This window comes from Chanodichthys erythropterus, chromosome 3 (assembly GCF_024489055.1).
Source record: "Chanodichthys erythropterus isolate Z2021 chromosome 3, ASM2448905v1, whole genome shotgun sequence".
Taxonomy (NCBI): domain Eukaryota; kingdom Metazoa; phylum Chordata; class Actinopteri; order Cypriniformes; family Xenocyprididae; genus Chanodichthys; species Chanodichthys erythropterus.
In genome coordinates, this window is record NC_090223.1 from 18,331,411 (window position 1) to 18,351,502 (window position 20,092).

General features: G+C 39.7%; 2 protein-coding genes across 2 annotated transcripts; both read left to right on the top strand.

Annotated features, from left to right (window-relative positions):
- The first annotated feature begins 207 nt into the window (after positions 1-207).
- On the top strand, positions 208-11,255 carry LOC137009115 (ectonucleotide pyrophosphatase/phosphodiesterase family member 7-like). Its single transcript, XM_067371064.1, has 6 exons — positions 208-551; positions 799-944; positions 5,227-5,859; positions 8,564-8,798; positions 10,421-10,553; positions 10,867-11,255. Exons 1-6 carry the CDS (start codon positions 305-307, stop codon positions 10,925-10,927), a joined length of 1,455 nt encoding a protein of 484 aa, XP_067227165.1. The 5' UTR covers positions 208-304; the 3' UTR covers positions 10,928-11,255.
- A 721-nt stretch (positions 11,256-11,976) lies between these two features.
- Positions 11,977-18,680, top strand: cbx2 (chromobox homolog 2 (Drosophila Pc class)). Its single transcript, XM_067371051.1, has 5 exons — positions 11,977-12,082; positions 12,157-12,200; positions 14,740-14,805; positions 16,641-16,710; positions 16,807-18,680. Exons 1-5 carry the CDS (start codon positions 11,999-12,001, stop codon positions 18,142-18,144), a joined length of 1,602 nt encoding a protein of 533 aa, XP_067227152.1. The 5' UTR covers positions 11,977-11,998; the 3' UTR covers positions 18,145-18,680.
- Positions 18,681-20,092: the final 1,412 nt, after the last annotated feature.

A 20,092-nucleotide genomic window follows, 5' to 3' on the forward strand; every position in this document is an offset into this window, starting at 1 on the left:
ACCAACAACCAACTTAACCTAGCAATCAGAGAGGACTTGTTTACAGGCAAACAGCAATCACACTTTCTTAAATCTATATGTCTATGTGTAAATCAAGCCTCAGCAAAAAACTGCAAACCGGCAAATCTTGAAGAGATAAGATAATCAGATGAAACTTTGGCCTGCAGAGACGTGCACGATTGGAAGTAAAAGAGGTTGGGCAGGAGAACCGAAAGCAATCAGGTGTGAGCCGCTGATTGTGCCACAGAGACAGTGAGGCCGAACACCTGCAGCAGCTGTGAATCCGCACTGACTGTGATTCATCATGCTGTGGACGGCGGTTCTCTGTCTGTGTTTGTGTGCTCAGTCTCTGGCGGTCCCCGTTCCAGCGCACCGGGCAACTGAGCACAGCAAACTACTGCTCATCTCCTTTGATGGCTTCAGGTGGGACTACGACAGGGACGTGGACACGCCGCACCTGGACGCCATGGCGAAGGACGGGGTCAAAGCCACATACGTGACCCCTGCGTTCATCACCATCACCAGCCCGACGCACTTCACCATCCTGACAGGTAAAATACATCACATATGAATTAATGGATGCCAGCAATCCACACAGAACAATCATGCCAGTATAAAATGACATTTAATAATAATTCATTCATAATGAATTCTAATAATGAAATTAATTTTCATTCTATACAATGCAAATAGCTTTAAATATATATTTAATATTTATGTATAATATATATTTATATAATAAATAGATGAAATAATGCAATAATGAATACTTACACACACACACGGATCTCCATGCAGGTAAACATATTGAGAATCACGGTGTAATTCACAACATGTGGTTTAACACCAGCACCTGGGAGAAGAAGTCCTACTACAAATCACAGTTTGTGAACGATTGGTGGGACAACGGAAGTCTGCCCATATGGATCACGGCTCAGAGACAGGTATACACACCTGCAACTTACACAAGCTGGTTCCATCCTAGGTAGCATTACTGTTTAGGTCTATCAGTATGCATGTAATCTATTCTGAACATAGCCTTTATATTAACAATTTGTCATATTATTTACTATATTTATTGTTGTACTTGAAGTATATAATAATATAATATAATATAATATAATATAATATAATATAATATAATATAATATAATATAATATAATATAATATAATATAATATAATATAATATAATAATGCTTGGTTGGTTAGAGAGGACCATTTCAAATTGACTTGCTCTCCTTCAAGACACGTATTTCCCACAAGCAAACCATCTGCTAATGATCAGAAACACTTCACTTTGAATCATTTTGATCACCTCATTTAATTTCCACCAATAACCTCTACATATAAAACCAGACATATACACAAAATATTTGACCAAATTAATCGCCGAAAAAGAGTCAAACCAATTATTTCCAACTCAGAAACTGAGTCTCATATGATATGCTCACAGTAATAAATAATAATAAAAATGCTAGTCGGTAAAAATGCAGACTGGTAAGGTTGTAGGTTCAAACCCTTAGAAAGGGTGATGCATGAACTACCACAATTGTGCCCTTAAGCAAAGCCATTTAAAGGACATTTCTATCATCATGTACTCACTCCCTCTTGTGTCGCACCAAACCAATGACTTTCTTTTTTTCTGTGGAACAAAAAAAGTGTTTTAAAGCTTAGGAGGCAGAGGTGTTTTTAAGGCAGAGTTTCTCTTGTCCATGCAGTGGACTTCAAACAAAGACCATAAAGAAGTATATGTGGCTCTGTTTACACTTAAGATGCTTTGCTTTGGTCGATCGGATCATAAGTAGACGAGGCAGATACCTACCCGTTTACACCTGGTGTTTTTATTCCTTCTGTTTTATCCACTTTCAACCACTTCTGCCTTGATTTCTTCAAGGGGAGGGTCTATGGGTGGGAAAATGTATGGGCTTTTTCAAATCTAATGGATGAAAAAAGCTCACACAATTTGCATATGAATGCAAGAGGAGATGACAGAAAAACATTCTGCTCTGACAGCTGCAAGACTGGCCGAGTGTGTGTTAGAAATCAGGAATGGTGAGAGAACATTGTGCTTGGTACATTTTTTGTCTTCAAACCAAACTTTGGTTTGAATTATGTTTTAGTAACAAAGTTTGGGAGGAGTATGTTCAGATAATTAACCTAATTAACATGAGAGGAGCACATTCAGTTAATTAACTTATTTACATTTACATTTACATTTATGCATTTGGCAGACGCTTTTATCCAAAGCGACTTACATTGCATTATACTATACATTTGTATCCGAGTATGTGCAATCCCTGGGATCGAACCCATGACCTTGGCATTGCTAGTGCCATGCTCTAACCACTGAGCTATATTTAATGATAAGAGGTATATATACACAGCAGACTTACCTCTATTCGTTGACAGTTTATCAGCAATCTCAGTGGCCGAAAAAGGCTTTTCCCAGTAGCAGATCCAAGCTCTCGGACGATGGTCCTCAGACGCTTTCCAAAGCTACATCAGGACAAACTGGCTCCACATCAAAAAAGCACACCAAACCCTCATTAGATTAAAAAAAAGTTTATCCATCCGGCGAGGCTTACTCGTCCAATGCCGTGAGTCTTGATATCCCGTCGGACGCTGCGTGTGCCCTCCTGGTCGAGCGTCCATGTTTTATCTTTCCCTGTCTGGCGAGGCTTACCCATCTAATTCCGTGAGTCTTGATCTCCCATTGGACGCTGCGAGAGCCCTCTTGGTCGAGCGTCCATGTTTTCTCTTTCTCCTTCCGACGAGGCTTACCTGTCCGATGCCATGATTCTTGATATCCTGTCGGAAGCTGCGTGTGCCCTCCTGGTCGAGCGTCCATGTTTTATCTTTCCCTGTCTGGCGAGGCTTACCAATCTGATTCTGTGAGTCTTGATCTCCCATTGGATGCTGCGAGAGACCTTCCGGTCGAGCGTCCATGTTTTCTCTTTCTCCTTCCGACGAGGCTTACCTGTCTGATACCGTGAGTCTTGTTCTCCCATTGGACACTGCGAGAGCCCTTCCGGTCGAGCATCCATGTTTTCTCTTTCTCCGTCCGACGAGGCTTACCCGTCCGATGTCGTTAGTCTTGATCTCCCATTGGATGCTGCGAGAGACCTTCCGGTCGAGCGTCCATGTTTTCTCTTTCTCCTTCCGACGAGGCTTACCCGTCCGATGTCGTTAGTCTTGATCTCCCATTGGACACTGCGAGAGCCCTTCCGGTCGAGCATCCATGTTTTTTCTTTCTCCGTCCGACAAGGCTTACCCGTCCGATGCCGTTAGTCTTGATCTCCCATTGGACGCTGCGAGAGCATCACAGCCAAACATCTATGCCTTACTTTCCATCCTTCTGCTGGTGAGGCTTACCTGTCTGATGCAGTAAGTCTTGATCTCCCATGGGATGCTGCGAGAGTCTCACGGTCGTACATCTATGCTTTACTTTCTGCCCGTCTGCCGCTGAGGCTTACCCGTCCGATGCCGTGAGTATTGAACTCCCATCGGACACTGCGAATTGCTGCAAATTTTTCAAATCAGGCCACTCCCATTCATCGATCGGTAGGGTACTGTGAGCTGCTTCCATCAGAGGCGGCGTGGGCCCTCCCGGTCGGACGGCTCAAATTAAGATGCTCCTCGTTCATCAATTGGTGAGCCCTCCCGATCAGGCATTCCAAATCACACAGTTCCTTGTGTAATGGAGGCAAGCTAGTAGTCGTTGTGCGAGTAAACCTCACTCCTCTGATCTCAAGAGATGCTCTAGCGACTGACGCTAGAAGTTGCAGCCTTTAGCCTCCTTGTTATAGAGTCCAACTCCCACGCCGGAGATTCAGGTTTGAGGCCCGCACAGAGCGGGGTGAGTAGGACCTGGGTGAGGGGTTAAATTGGTGCCGTGAACCAGATGGGAGTGAGGTTTAGGGGGGTGAGTGTAATGGAGGCCAGGTAGTAGTAAACCTCACTCCTCTGATCGCAAAAGATGCACTAGCGACTGACGCTAGATGTTGCAGCCTTTAGCCTCCTTGTTAGAGCGTCTGACTCCCATGCTGGAGACCCAGGGTTTAGGCCCGCACAGTGCGGGATGAGTAGGACCTGGGTGAGAGGTTACACTGATTCATCGGTCGGTATTCATAATGTTGATCCGTGTTTGTAGCCGGTAGGGCCCACTCGCCTGATGCTGTAAGCTGCTCCCATTAGAGGTTGTGTGGGCCCACCCAGTCAAATGACCAGGGTTCTTTTTAAAATGCCAGCCTGCCAAATCTCAACACTTTAGTCTGCTGGCTGTCCTTTGCCCATTTGCTTTTTGGTTGAGAAATCTGGGTTCGGGCCAAATTCCCCCTGGACAGCATGCCAAATAAGCATAACCTTTACTCTATCTAATTATATGTTAGTGCGAACTTGTGAAATGATGTGGAGCGCATTTAGTTAATCAACTCAATTAATGAGATAAGAGCTATATATGCAGCAGACTAACCTCTGTTTGTTGTCAGTTTATCAGCCTCCCTCCACCACCCCATCTCCTCACTTCTAGTCCTAACTATTGTTATCACAACCGGAGGGAGTATGTTCTCTTCGGCCCAAAATTCAGAGCTCTGAGCCCTCCTCCCAAACAGCATGCCAAATATGCAAAACCTTTACTCTAACTAATTATATGTAAGTGTGAACTAGTGAAATCCCATCTGGCTAGTGCTTCCCATAATGTTTACGCTTACGTCAGTGGGCGGAGTGTATGCGTCTTTTGTGGCTGTTTGAACTCATTTGAAAACATGAGCATTTACACTCCGAAAGCAATCTGGCCGAATGCGTTTTCAACTACCTCTGGAAGTGGTTGAAAGTGGACAAGCTCAAAACATTTTAGACCTCGTTACACCTGTATTTAGTGTAGATCACTTGTGATCCAATCGACCAAAATGCATCTTAAAACTAAGTGCAAACAGGGCCTATGACTCGTCAAATTGCGGATGTGGATGTATGAATGAGGTTTTTTGGCCTTGGTCACTGTCTGCTTTGACTGTATGGAAAAATAATTGTATACTATACTTGTTTTGTGTTTATTGGAAGACATACAGGTTTTGAAAAGACACAAAACTGAGTAAATAATGATAGATTTATAATTTTCCACTTCTCTAGGAGGTTTGCTCTTAGAGTAAAAACATTCAGGAAGTTACATTGATAAAAGAAGAGTTTTCTAAATGAATATGAATGATTTCCCCCCCCCACAAAAAAGGGTCTCAAGGCCGGTTCACTCCACTTTCCTGGAACAGCATCCACTTATCAGGGTGAAAGTGCTGTTGTGAAAGAAGTGGAGCCTGAAAACTACAATTACAGCAATGAAACGGCCTGGCGAGAGAACATAGACAAAGTGATGGAGTCCTGGTTCAAAGAGAAGGACCTGGACTTTGTGTCCATGTACTTCGGCGAGCCTGACAGCACCGGACACAGGTACGGACCAGACTCCCCCGAGCGCAGGGCGATGGTCAGACAGGTGGACCGTACCGTTGGCTACCTGAGGAGTGCGGCCGAGCGAAATGGCCTGAGCGAGCGGCTCAACATCATCATCACGGCCGATCACGGCATGAGCACTGTCTACAGGAATGGGCTGGTGGAAGAGATCGTCCTCTCCAAGATTCCCGGCTTCTCTTTCCAAGATCTGTCCTTCCATATTGTGGACTTTGGACCGGTGGGACTTCTGCTTCCCAAAGAAGGAAGAATCGATAAAGTGTACAACGCACTGAAAGGTGCTCATCCGCATCTACACGTCTATAAGAAAGAGGAGATTCCCACTCGCCTGCATTTCTCCCATAATGACCGCATATTACCCATCATACTCTGGGCCGATCCAGGATACGTCATCAATGGGGTGAGCCTTTCATTTTTAAAAAGACATTTAAGTAATATTCTTAAAGGATTAGTTCACTTTCTAATTAAAATTTCATTATAATTTACTCACCCCCATGTCATCCAAGATATGTCCATGTCCTTCTCTCTTCAGTCGAAAAGAAATTAAGGTTTTGATAAAAACATTCCAGGATTTTTCTCCATATAGTGGACTTTAATGGCCTCCAAATGGTTAATGGTCAAAATTACAGTTTTAGTGCAGCTTCAAATCGTTCTACACAATCCCAGATGAGAAAGAAGGGTCTTAAAAAATTAAAAAATATATAGGTTTTAACCATAAATGCTCATCTTGAACTAGCTCTCTTCTACTTCTCTATTTGAATTCCATCAGTGTAGACGCTGCTAAGTGTATTACTGCCCTCCACAGGTCAAAGTTTGAACTAATTGTTATATACTTGCACTAGCATATCGTATATGACTGTTTAGTTTAAACTTTGACCTGTGGAGGGCAGTAATACACTTAGCAGCGTCTACACTGATGGAATTCAAATAGAGAAGAAGAAGAAGAAGAAGAAGAAGAGCGCTAGTTCGAGATGAGCATTTATGGTTAAAATGTATACAATTTTATTGATTTATTTTTATAGAAAATGAGCAATGGTTTCTCTAGATAAGACCCTTATTTCTCGTCTGGGATCACGTAGAGCCCTTTGAAGCTGCACTGAAACTGCAATTTTGACCTTCAACTGTTTGGAGGCCGTTGAAGTCCACTATATGGAGAAAAATCCTGGAATGTTTTCATCAAAAACGTTCATTTCTTTTCGACTGAAGAAAGAAAGACATGAACATCTTGGATGACATGGGGGTGAGTAAATTATCAGGAAATTTACATTTGAAAGTGAACTAATCCTTTAATGCAAATCTATTAAGGAATTAAAAAAAGACCTTACTTAAGCATATTTGGGTGAATTTTCACCTCAAAATTAAGAAAAAAGTTATATCACATGAAAAAGATAAAGCATGTTTTTCAGTTTTGACTTTTGCATTGTGACATTATTTTTGTGATTTTTAAGCACATTTTCCTACCAGTTTCTACCAGTCACTACGCACTAGCATCATCTAGGTCAGAGGTTCGATTCACAGTGAATGCATGAACTGATAAAAATGTAAACGAAAATGTACAAAAAATACAAAATGAATGAATTAACCTAAAATAAATAAATACATTTGCATTACAGTAATGAGAACTTGGGGGTAAATGTGCTAAATCACCATGAAAATAATGTACAAAAAATGCACAATTATAAACATACAAATAAAGAAGTACTTTTGCATTACAGTAATGAGAATTTGGGGGTAAATGTCCTAAATCACCATAAAAATACATTTGAAAAATTTTAATGGTCCTTGATGTTAATGGTAATGGCTTGAATCAGCGATCTGCTGACACAAATGCAATATTACATTCATTTGGTTTTGATTCATCAGGGAAAGCGATCACTCTGTGTTCAGATCAAAGCACATGTAAACAATGGTTGCTTTTATTGTTTTGGTTGTAGTTAACTATAATAACAGATTGTAGAAGAAAACATGAATAATGTAAATCTAATTACAGGCAAACAAACCGAACACAATCAATGGCTGACATCTACTCTGCCCCCGACTCCTTTTAATTTACATTGCTAGCAATCAATCAATCAAATCTGCTCCCATGACAACCTGTGAAGTCAGGTCAAGCACATGGATCGTTTTGAGCTCCTATTCACCTTTGACCTACAGATGTCAGAGGTCAGATTTACAAGTGTGGCATACTAACAACCGCACACTGGTGCAAAGCATGAGAAAATCAAATCAAGCCAGACACCTGGTCGACTTTGCCATCCTAAACTATTCAATAACCATAACATGATCCAAGAATCAAACAAAACACTTACCATAGCTGAATTTTGTTTCTGAACCCACAAACCACATGTTGCCATGACAACCATAAGACAAATCAGCTGGTTTGTGGCGCCCTCTGCTGTTTAAATTGTCACATCTCTCTGAAGATTCAAACGCATGTTCAACGCATAGATCATCACCTACTGAGTGAAAAAAGTAGATGCAAACATTAAAATCAATTGAAGAACTGCAAATGTATGAAATGTATTTATGCATTTAATTTTACATTTACCAAAATGTTCAGTATACTTTGTGTTTGATAATGTTTCCCACAACTTTATTTTCCATTTCCAATGTGATTTACGAACCAGATGCTTTTCTCATTATTTGACTGGACTATCAAAAGTTTACGCATAAAATTTGGCTAAATATTTTTATTTATATATTTATTTATATTTATTTCCAAGACAATAACTCTCTGCACTAGCTGTATTAAACATTCAACATGATGAGGTCGTGTGACAAATATTAAAATGTAAATTTTTGGGGGGTTTATTATTCCGTTTTGCATATTGGCTCTAAGAACAGTCTGTTAAAATAGATCACAATGCACTGTGTTAATATGAATGGATTCCCATATTGATTTTTCACAGGTGTTTTACTTGTAGTTTTTAACAGTAGCATATAGTGAACATTAAGGAGCAAACCTCAGAATAGTCATTAACATAGTATTACATTCCAAACATAAGATGATCGCTGTAAATTTGAATATTTTGGTGTTCTAAAGTGCTGACAGTTTCTATATCCATTTATTCATGTGCCTTTATACTCTCTTTATTTTTCCGCAGTATTTCCCAGTGCAGTTCAATAGGGGAGAGCACGGCTATGATAACCAGGCTCTGGACATGAAGCCGTTCTTCAGGGCCGTGGGGCCGGACTTCCAGAAGAATCTGGAGGTGGGGCCGTTTGAAACAGTCAACATCTACCCGCTGATGTGCCACCTGCTGGGAATCACACCTGAACCCAACGACGGACACCTGGACGTCACACGACACATGCTGACCTCCTCCATACAGCCTGAGAGTGAGAACAGCTATCTATCTATCTATCTATCTATCTATCTATCTATCTATCTATCTATCTATCTATCTATCTATCTATCTATCTATCTATCTATCTATCTATCTATCTATCTATCTATCTATCTATCTGTCTGTCTGTCTGTCTGTCTATCTATCTGTCTGTCTGTCTGTCTGTCTGTCTGTCTATCTATCTATCTGTCTTTCTGTCTGTCTGTCTGTCTGTCTATATATGTCTGTCTCCCTGTCCATCCATCCATCCATTCGTCCATCCGTCCATTTGTCCTTTTTTAAGTTAAAGCACTGATGTTAAAGGATTAGTTCACTTTAAAATGAAAATTAGCCCAAGATTTACTCAACCTCAAGCCATCCTAGGTGTATATGACTTTCTTCTTTCTGATGAACACAATCTGAGAAATATTAATAAATATCCTGACACATCCGAGCTTTATAATGGCAGTAAATGGGTCCAATGAGTTTGAAGCTCAAGAAAGTGTCTCCATCCATCATAAACATATTCCACACGGCTCGGGGGGGTTAATAAAGGCCTTCTGAAGTGAAGTGATGTGTTTGTGTAAGAAAAAATATCCATATTTCACAAGTTATGAAGTAAAATATCTAGCTTTAAGAAAGCGTAAGTTTAATAAGCGAAAAAAGCTTTTGTTCATGAGTTGAATACAGAAGGTGTAGGGCGTAGCGTAAGCAATTTGAACTGTGAGAGGCGTTACACTTTCTCCGTAATTTGAATACGGAAGGCAGTCTGGCAGAAGCTAGATATTTTACTTCATAACTTGGTAAATATGGATATTTTTCTTACACAAACGGATCGCTTTGCTTCAGAAGGCCTTTATTAAAGGATTAGTTCACTTTCCAATTAAAATGTCCTGATAATTTACTCACCCCCATGTCATCCAAGATGTTCATGTTTTTCTTTCTTCAGTCGAAAAGAAATGAAGGTTTTTGATGAAAACATTCCAGGATTTTTCTCCTTATAGTGGACTTCAATGGAGCCCAAACGGTTGAAGGTCAAAATTACAGTTTCAGTGCAGCTTCAAAGGGCTTTAAACTTACAAAACGAACCCGGCACCAGTTCTATTTTTTTCGTAAGTAGAATAGGGAAGGTGTAGGACATTCAGCGTAAGCTTTTTGAAGAATACGAAAGTGTGGTTTTGGCAAAAGCACTTGTGAGGTGATCATTTGTTTATATAAAGCATATACATTAACATTTTTTTTGAAAATGAGTGATGGATTCTCTAGATAAGACCCTTATTCCTCGTCTGGGATCATTTAAAGCACTTTGAAGCTGCACTGAAACTGTCATTTTGACCTTCAACTGTTTGGAGGCCACTGAAGTCCACTATATGGAGAAAAATCCTTGAATGTTTTCATCAAAAAACTTAAATTATTTTAGACTGAAGAAAGAAAGACATGGACATCTTGGATGACATGGGGGTGAGTAAATTATCAGGAAATTTTAATTTAAAAGTGGACCAATCCTTTAACCCCCCAGAGCCATGTGGAGTACACGTTTATGATGGATGGAGGCAGTTTCTTCAGCTCAACTAATCCTTGAAACATTGACTAATGAAACATTAATCATCAGAACCGTGTGTGTGTGTGTTTCAGACGAGGGCTCTTCTGGTAATGATATTCTCATCAATGTTTTCACTGCCCTGGGAGCTGTTGCTGGCTTTCTGCTCATCGTCTTTGTTGTTCTGTTAAGTCGTGGCATTCACAGACGCAGGAGGAACAAAAGCAGGTAAATCTCACACCAACTGACATCTCAGTATATCAGACAGTGACTGACAGTAGAAAGATGAAATGTTTTATGTTGTACTGCCTTCTTTAGCTCTTTCTGTTCAATGCAAACTACATAAAAAGAGAAAATATTTAATATGATACAATAGTTTTAAGATTACAATTACATGTATTTTTGAAATAGAATGAAACTGAATAGTCGGACTGAACAATAATAAATATGATCATTACTAACCTTGTTTTGCCTTTCCAGAGCAGATCTTGAATGTTGCACTTAATGATCTGGATGTGATTTATATTCTGGTTCTTTACAGTTCCACAGACGAGGGGAAGATTGACACGTGTCACTCTGAAACAAAACAAACATCATTTTAGAACCAGGAATCCAGCGGAAGACACAAACAAATATATATGAGGACATCCTTCCCACAGATATGATCTACTGCAAGACATGTACAATAACTGCTTGTGTGTAGTTCTGCAGCTCTTGATGAATTTATATAGTTATCGAAAGATAAATTCAAAACTTTCAAAACAGTCCTATATTTAAAAACATTTAATTTGACTTTGTTTTAAGTTTTCCCTTGTATTTTTAAACAAATCCCATAGAAATATTAAGAATATATTCATTTTCATATATAAAACACATTTTGTTATATTTTGTAATACTGAAAATATTCATATTTTATTGTTTTATTGTGATCAAAACCACTTGCTTTTCACTTCCACGGTGAATTGTTTTCTCTTTATATCAAATAAAATTGATTGATTTGTTATACTTTTTTATATAAATAATTGTACCTCATTATTTAACGTTTCATCCTTATTAACCTCAGTCTGTTTTTATTTATGTATTACAAGAATACTATACAAAAATAGTGTTGTTGAAATAATTTATATATATATATATATATATATATATATATATATATATATATATATATATATATATATATAATATTCCATACAATATATTCAATATAATATATTAATTGCATATATAGTGTGTGTGTGTGTGTAGCCTATAATATGAAGTATAAGATCACAATGTTATATTTTTAAAAAATCAAAACGTAAATCAATAAATTAATTCAAACTAACAATATATAAGCTTTTCATCATCTTTATGTGTATTGTTTATAAGTAAAAGTTAAAAGGTTGAATTAATAAAGTTAATAAAGACTGAAATTTCTTTATTTATGTTTGTAAATACTATGAAATGAGTAGATTCTATCAAAACAACACAGCTACAATGAAGTTAGATTATCATACATAATTTATGCTGTTGACCAAAAACTCAAAGCCTTTAAAAATGTGTGACGTCACGCGGACGGTGTCCTCCGAGGGCCACTGCGCGCGCTCGCTGCGCGTTTGCGTATCCGCCCCCCTCTGCCCTGTTCTGCTCTCCCTCTCACACACGGTCTCGGAGAATGAGATGAGAATGAGATGAGAACAGTCATGGAGGAGCTGAGCGCGGTGGGAGAGCAGGTCTTTGATGCCGAGTGTATCCTCAACAAACGCCTGAGGAAGGTAACAAACATCCACACAGACACACATTCACCGTGCGTGAATCGTGATCCTCAACGCGTGTTTGATTTCCACAGGGAAAACTGGAGTATCTGGTCAAGTGGAGGGGATGGTCGTCCAAGTAAGTGAGAACTGATATCCATACTACCTTTATTATGTGTGTGTGAGCATATATGTTGAATATATAGGCTATTTATACATTATATGGACTAGCACTTTGCCAATGCAGCGCTATTTTACTCGCGGTGCCAGTAAACATCCTTGAATGTGAATCGCGAGAAAGGGTGAGAGAGAGAGAAACAATGAAAACAACAACAACAGCGTGTTGCGCGTTTCATTTCACGTCCACGCGTGAATTCGTGCACTGCTGTCTACTTGATCACACTGCATCGCCTTTGCCTCGTTTTGCTGCATTTCTCTTTGTCTTCCAAGTTACTTTTTGTCCACGGTGTCTTTTCATCAAGTTGTTTTGCTTTTTTGTTGTTCGTTATGTCCTAACGCGGTTGCGGTCGACAGAACTAAACATAAAGGTATTTGCATGCATTGTTTTTAGTGTTATGATTTATTTTAGTTTTCAGTGATAAACATTGAGTGTTGGGGTTCTAGAGTCGCCTAATGGTTGTTATAAATCGAATTGATACATTGTATCAGTTTTGGAACGCATTGTGTTACTTTGCAACAATTTGTTCTTTTGTGACGAAAACAGTTTGATCTCGCGCCGCCTGTAGAACGCACAGCGCGTGGTTTGTTTCGAGTTTTTTTTCTTCTTTAAAAACTCCAGCTGCCCCCCCAACCCCCCTTAATGCCCCCACTCTTACTCTCTGTTACATTGTCGCCCCCTTTTTGCCCCGTCTATGGGCACTTGAGCTGTCAATCACACGAGCCACACCTCCCGCGCGCGCTTCCATCTGCTTCATTGATTATTTACAGCTTCCACCTATTTTCTATTGTCTATCATTACTTCTTCAAGCAGGGTCATAAACTAACTAGAACTGAGGGCAAAATGCCAATTAATGTGTCTAAAATGATGTTTAAAATGAGGGAGGAGAGGTGAAATCTCATTGTTTAGTCTAATATTTGAATGTTTCGTAAAGTAAGCTATTAAAGGGTTAGTTCACTCAAAAATGAAAATGCTGTCATTAATTACTCACCCTCATGTCGTTCCACACCTGTAAGTCCTTCATTAATCTTTGGAACACAAATTAAGATATTTTAATTGAAATCCGATGGCTCCGTGAGGCTTGCATAGGGAGCAATGACATTTCCTCTCTCAAGATCCATAAAGGTACTAAAAACATATTTAAATCGGTTCACGTGAGTACAGTGGTTCAATATTAATATTATAAAGCGACGAGAATATTTTTGGCATGCCAAAAAAACAAAATAATGACTTATATAGTGATGGCAGATTTCAAAACACTGCTTCAGGAAGCATAATGAATCAGTGTATCGACTCATGATTCAGATCGTGTGTCAAATCACGTGACTTTGGTGCTCTGAACCGCTGATTCAACATGCTGATTCATTATGCTCCCAATCTTCCTGAAACAGTGTTTTGACTGAGTTTGAATCGGCTATCACTAATTTTTTTTTTTTTTGCACACAAAAAACATTCTCTGCGCTTTATAATATTAATATTGAACCACTGTACTCAAATGAACTGATTTGAATATGTTGAGAGAGGAAATGTCATTGCTCCCTATGGAGGCCTCACTGAGCCATCAGATTTCAACAAAAATATCTTAATTTGTGTTCTGAAGATGAACAAAGGTCTTACGGCTGTGGAACGCCATGAGGGTGAGTAATTTTTGGGTGAACTAACCCTTTAAATACTTTTTAATTTTGTTGTGGGATGTAAGTGATAACTTATTCTAACACATTTAGCTGATTGATTCACATGTGATATATATATTCTAAAAGAAAAAAAGTTTAATCTTTCATCAAAATGTAATAACTTCTCCACCTCTGGAATGACTGAATGTCTCTAAGCGCTCTTATTTTTCAACCACCTGTTACTTTTCGGCATCTGAGCAATTTCCGATGGAAAATTCAAGCCTCGTCCTGCATTGTTTTCTCATTGGAAGTAGCAGTATTAGTAGTTATAAAAGTAAAATGATTGCTGTTGATTTTGAGTAATGCTGGGTTAAGACCGTCTGTTTTGGTGGATCACTACTTTTTTTTGTGTTAAATGAAATCCAGACGGTCCAGACACTTTGAAGTGCCTTTTCTTCATCTTATCTCTCTTTTTTCTCTGCTATATAACGCCAACTAAAGTCCAGTTTTACTCCATATCCCTTCTGTTTAGATTTACAGTAGCAGATGCAAAATTGGTATCCAATGATATTGGATGCTACACAAATAGCTTGTTTTGCATGCATGGCTATGTTGATTCAGTCTAAGCGTCTTGCGGTGTATAAATAAAAAAAGTATTTTTGGCAATGCTTGTATGTGCATATGATAATTGCAAGGCTATATGAAATATTTATACTAAAATGTTGTCAGACTGTAGGAAAATGAGATTAAAATGGTGTGAAACGTAAATAAACAAGTTACAGAACTTTAGATAAACACTTTTCCTTGTACATGACCATCTTTTTTTATCGTGAGTGAGTTATAAGTCATCTACTCACATGCTAAACACACCAGTGTCTGTGTTTCAGGCATAACAGTTGGGAACCTCAGGAAAACCTTCTTGACCCAAGACTATTGGCTGCGTTTAACAAGAGGTAAGAGGTTTCTCCCATTGGACGAGCAGGTCTCTGTGTGAGAGCGACGCCCCCTTTTCTCCATGTGCAAACAATATGGGCTGCAACGCTTGGGAGGGTGTAAATGGGGCTCCATTCACAGGCCATTCAGGGGCTGCAGACGTGTCCAGGCTCACGGGGTCCTCTGCAGACTGACTGAAAATCAAACATTGTTAACATTTTTAACGGTTAACATTTTCAGCAGAACTAGTTTTCTCTGTCAGCGTTTTGTTTTCACAGTTTATGAAGAATCCATGTGTAAACAAGACTTGGATTACAAGGAAAAACGAAACCACGTGTTGACACCAACTTGCTACTGTTTACTGTTTAGATTTTCAGAAGAATATTTGTCTAAATATGGCTCTGGTCTATCCTTCAGTGTAAGTCTGTGGGAATTTTTCTCCTGTCCTATCATCGGCCAAAGAAAAAAACATAAATCTGATCACTTAAAATAACATTTGAGGAAGGTTTTCTTTAAAAACAACTTTTTGTTAACGCATCCACCAAAAAACAGAGAAAGACGCAAGAAATGTGATATTTTTGTTGTTTTCCAAATTGGAACAACAGAGACTTCTGAAAGGAAGAAGTGAGAAAGAACAGGAAGTGTGGAGACGTAAATGCTCATTCATAAAAACAGGAAATGAATTTCACAACCAGGCCACTGTTTTTTGCCGTACTTGATATGCTAGCCAAGACTTTTTGTTAAAATAAATAAAATGATAAATCTGTGAATAATCTTACACAATAAAATTTAACATATATATATATATATGTAATTGTACAAGATTATTTACTTCGATACCAAGTTGGTACTGAAATTTTAAAATTGTGACGCTTTGAGCGGATTCTTAAACCCCTCTGATTGGCCGTTGTGTTCACGCACTCATCAGATATGTTTGTGATTGGCTACAATGAAGTGTTTGATTTTGAAAGCGGGAGGTCCCGTGTGTATCAGTCTAAGCACTCAGTGAAGAACATCATTTATGACTATTTACAACATGTTTTTGAAGCGTTGATCATCGTGGCCAATCACAGGCATATCTGATAAGCACGTGAACACAATGGCCAATCAGAGGTGTTTACGAATCCGCTCAACAGCCCTCAAAGCGCAACATTTTTAAAATTTCAGTACCGATTTGGTACCGAAGTCTGTAGTTTTGACTATATACACTGCCCTCCAAAGGTTTGGAAACACCCCTGGAAAAGTGTGGTATTGGACGATATCAGCATAAATCCTTATCATTTTTTGGTGCAAATACATTGAAGTAACTTGACATTATCATTGAAGACCAGCAATAATCATTTTCATTTTGATTACATAATAATGGCAATATATACATGTCAAAGTCAGACATGCCCCTTTGCCAGCTGTGATGCCTGGTTACTGGTTTAAACTTGGCCCAGGTTTGTAAAAGATTTTTGGGTCAGCACACATTAATATCTTCAACAACTGATTGCCAATTAAGTTTAGAGTACAATGAACCAATCAGAACCCAGTTTAGGTCAGAAAGCTGCTAATGGTGGATATTTTGATGAATTGAAAATTTAATTTTTTTCTGTGTATAAACTGTTGATGTAATAAAATATGTTTTCGTAGTTTGTGTTGTCCCTTATCAGTGCAAAATTATCACAAATTAAAAAGGATTCATGCCAATATTGTCCAAAACCCCACTTTTCTAGGGCGTTTCCAAACTTTTGGAGGGCAGTATATATATATATATTACTGACGTAACGGCTGTAATTGTCATAATTGAACAAAAATATTGCTAATCACTGCTATTTTGTATTTTTTAACTAAATCTTTTATCCATTCTTAGGGAGCAGGAGCGGGAACTCTTAATCCGTAAAAAGGGGAAACGGCCTCGTGGACGACCCAGAAAAATATTGGTGAGTATGTCTCAAAAAAATACCCCAGATCTAGTGAAAAATTTAATTGGCGCAATACATTATGTTCTCACCATTTTCCATGCATTCCTTTCTCAGGAAACTATTCCAGTGGTGTCCAAATCAAGCAGCTCGTCCTCGTCATCCTCATCTTCTGGTTCATCATCATCTTCCTCGTCTTCTTCCTCTTCTTCAGATGACGACGATGAAGACGATAACGACAGGAATCCGAAGCCGAGCCCTCGTCCACGAGAGCATCACCCGGTCCCGCAGAAGAAAGCACAAATTGTGGTTGCCAAGCCAGATCCGCCAAAGAAGCGAGGGAGGAAAGCGTTGCCTCCAGAGCTGAAGGCACTGCGTCAGGCCAAAGGTCCTCGGAAAATTCTCAAGCCCATTTCCAGAGACTCGGAGCTCAGAGGGAGCATAAAGAAACCGCTCATGCCTGCAAGCTTCACCTACACCGGATTGAACCGAACCTCTGGAAGGGAGCCGATGGCGCTGCAAAACAGAAGTCCTTTTACCCAGAAGAGTTCTTTAAGTTCTCTCGGACGGGTCGGATCCGCCTCATCGCCTCCTGCACTAAGTCGGTCAGCGCAAACAAAAACCGCTTCGGATTTTAAGCTCTCTGTCTCGGATATGGGCAGCGGAGGAGTCGATCCCAAAACACCTACATGCAAATCTCCAGGAGTGGCTGCATTGAATGTGCACAGCAGCAATGGGCAGACATGCCCACAACTCTCTCCTAATGTGCCGAGGAAACAGGAGGCATTGGACCAGACTCTACTTCAAAGATCAGGATCTCTCCAGAAATCTCCATCGAGCTCATTTCCATCACTCAAAACTCCCTCCAGCCTTCAAGCTCTCAATCTACAGAGCGTCAACAAAACGGCGCAGGGTAACGGGACCGACAGTGCCTACTTGAAGGGTTCCTCCAACCCGGGAAGGAAAAGTTCTGGATTCAACACAAGACACGAGCAGAGTCCTGCACCGAATGCCCCTAGTAAGTTCTCGACCAACCAACAAGTCCTAAAGAGTCCGCAACGGGAGAAATCCAAAGCGGATGATTTGGCCGAGAGGCTCGGGAAGAAGAATCAAGGTCGAGCAGACAAGATTTTGGCTCAGACTCCAGCAACTGAAGGTCGAGATTCCCAACCGGTGCAAGACAGAGCCTTGTCTAAAGATGCTGGGAAACAAAGCAAGACCCTGAGTGAACTGAGCACCGGAGAAGAGGGAAGCAGCTCGGATTCCGACCACGATTCCTCGTTTCCGAGCGACAACCGTGACCTGGCCATCTCGGTGCAGGCGGGTCAGGACTGGAGGCCGACGCGGAGCCTGATAGAGCACGTGTTCGTCACAGACGTCACTGCAAACCTGGTCACTGTAACGGTGAAGGAGTCGCCCACCAGCGTTGGGTTTTTTAGCATCCGTAACTATTGAATGTCTTCAACTGAAATTGCAGCTGCTCTGGGATAATCGGGAGAAGTTTCGAAAGAATCAAAGGAGCTTTTTTGGTGCTTCTCAATCTTCAACGGATTTTACTGGTTTTAATGCAGACTGTTGGTCGGTTCTTGGAGAAGACCAATGCCTGAAGACCAGCTCAATCAGAGACATGTATAGTCTCACCTAATTTGAATCAAGCGTAAACATATATTACTGAACAAATGATTGACCGTTCATCTTGGTTTCCACTGCAGGGATGGTGTCTTGTTCTCTTGATGTTGATTCTGAGAACTGTTCTAGGAAAGTAGAAAACCACAAGATCAGAACAAATGTATCCAAAGTGTTTTAAAGCCGAATTTCAGATCACATCTTTTAAGGTGCCTGTTTATAAAGCTGTCCTCTTTCTGCCTGATAATAGTTATAACTGAGGGTTTGTTTTCCTTCTAGAATGAATGTGGGCATTTTTTTTATACTACACAACAGTTCTGTTTTATTTATTATTTCTTCTTACTGGTCTCTGTTGTTAGGTGACATGCTGAATCACACAGTAAAGATTCTTTTTATACAAAATTCATCATTGTCTGTTCTGAATCAAACCTACAGGTTAGAACATAATTGTGTGTATATCCAAGGGCTTGTAAGAATGATATTGACCCAGTAGTCTTAAATGATTTCCTTTAAAAAAAAACAAAAAGGCAAGTACACTACTGTGCAAAAGTTTGGTGTCTATATTTAAAATGTTTTTAAAAGAAGTTTCTTCTGCTCACGAAGGTTGCTTATTTGAGCAAAATACAGTTAAAACAGAGTTTAGCTCAAACCCTTATTGAACACACCTGATCCCGCTAATAAAGGTCTCCAGGATTTCTAGAAACTTCCAGACAGGTGAGTTGGCGCTGGTTGGAGCTAAACTCTGCAGGACGGCGAGGACTGCAGGACTGAGTTTGAGACTACTGATTTAGTGGAATACATGATATGGTTAAAAAGAACAGAATTGATCTGAAATCAAAACTTTTGAAAGAAGTGAACTTTATTATTTTTAGAATGGTTTCTATATTGTAATAGTAACAACACCCCTGGCAACAAAAACGTGGATCTGTGAAAACAGTGAAGACATGCACATACGTGTTTAGTCTTGGCATGTGTGTTTGCGCGAATGCTTGGTGCTGACTCAACCATCATAGTGACAACAACCAAATGCATTACTTTCCAGTCTTGTGGCTAGACGTCTGCACAAGGGTATTTGCATAAGGCGATCTGATTGGCTAATGCCTGCATTGGCACTTGAAAAATTGAACATTTTTTTTAAGATTTGTCAGGAGCAACGCCAGTGACGCGATAACCGAACCCACAATTCAGTTTGGCAATGCATAATGTCACCCTTTCAAAGTAAATAGGCTTGTTCGAGATGCATCGGCGCTGCACAGACCGATCGGCATATGACATTAAAGTACCACAAGAGTACTTTCTTTTGAATCGCTTTCACGGTATTTTGATGTCATTCGCCAATTGGTCTATGCAGAGCCGATGCATCTCGAACAAGCCTAATGAGGAGGGTTAATGCCGACGCCCGGTGTGAACGCATCATTAAAGATTTCATATGTGCTAAGACGCGTAGTAGTGACATCGCCAACTTCTCACCTGGCATGCATAATACAGCGTTTCTAGTTGTTTTCACGCATCCATGTGTACGGAATCGTTTTGACAGCGTTCTCATCTAAACAAAGAAAAAAACTTTCTTTTTTTCAAATTATTTTAATTGGAAAATAAGATTAAGAGTACGATTTTTGCAGATTTTTCAGATCCGACACATACAAGCAATTATTGCTACATTCTTAGAATAAAAGGTTAAGTGGGGTTCTATTTAGAACTCGGGGTCTTGACACAGTTTTAAAGAACCCTTTATGCCAAAATCGTTCTATATAAGGAGAAATACTTTAATGTTTAA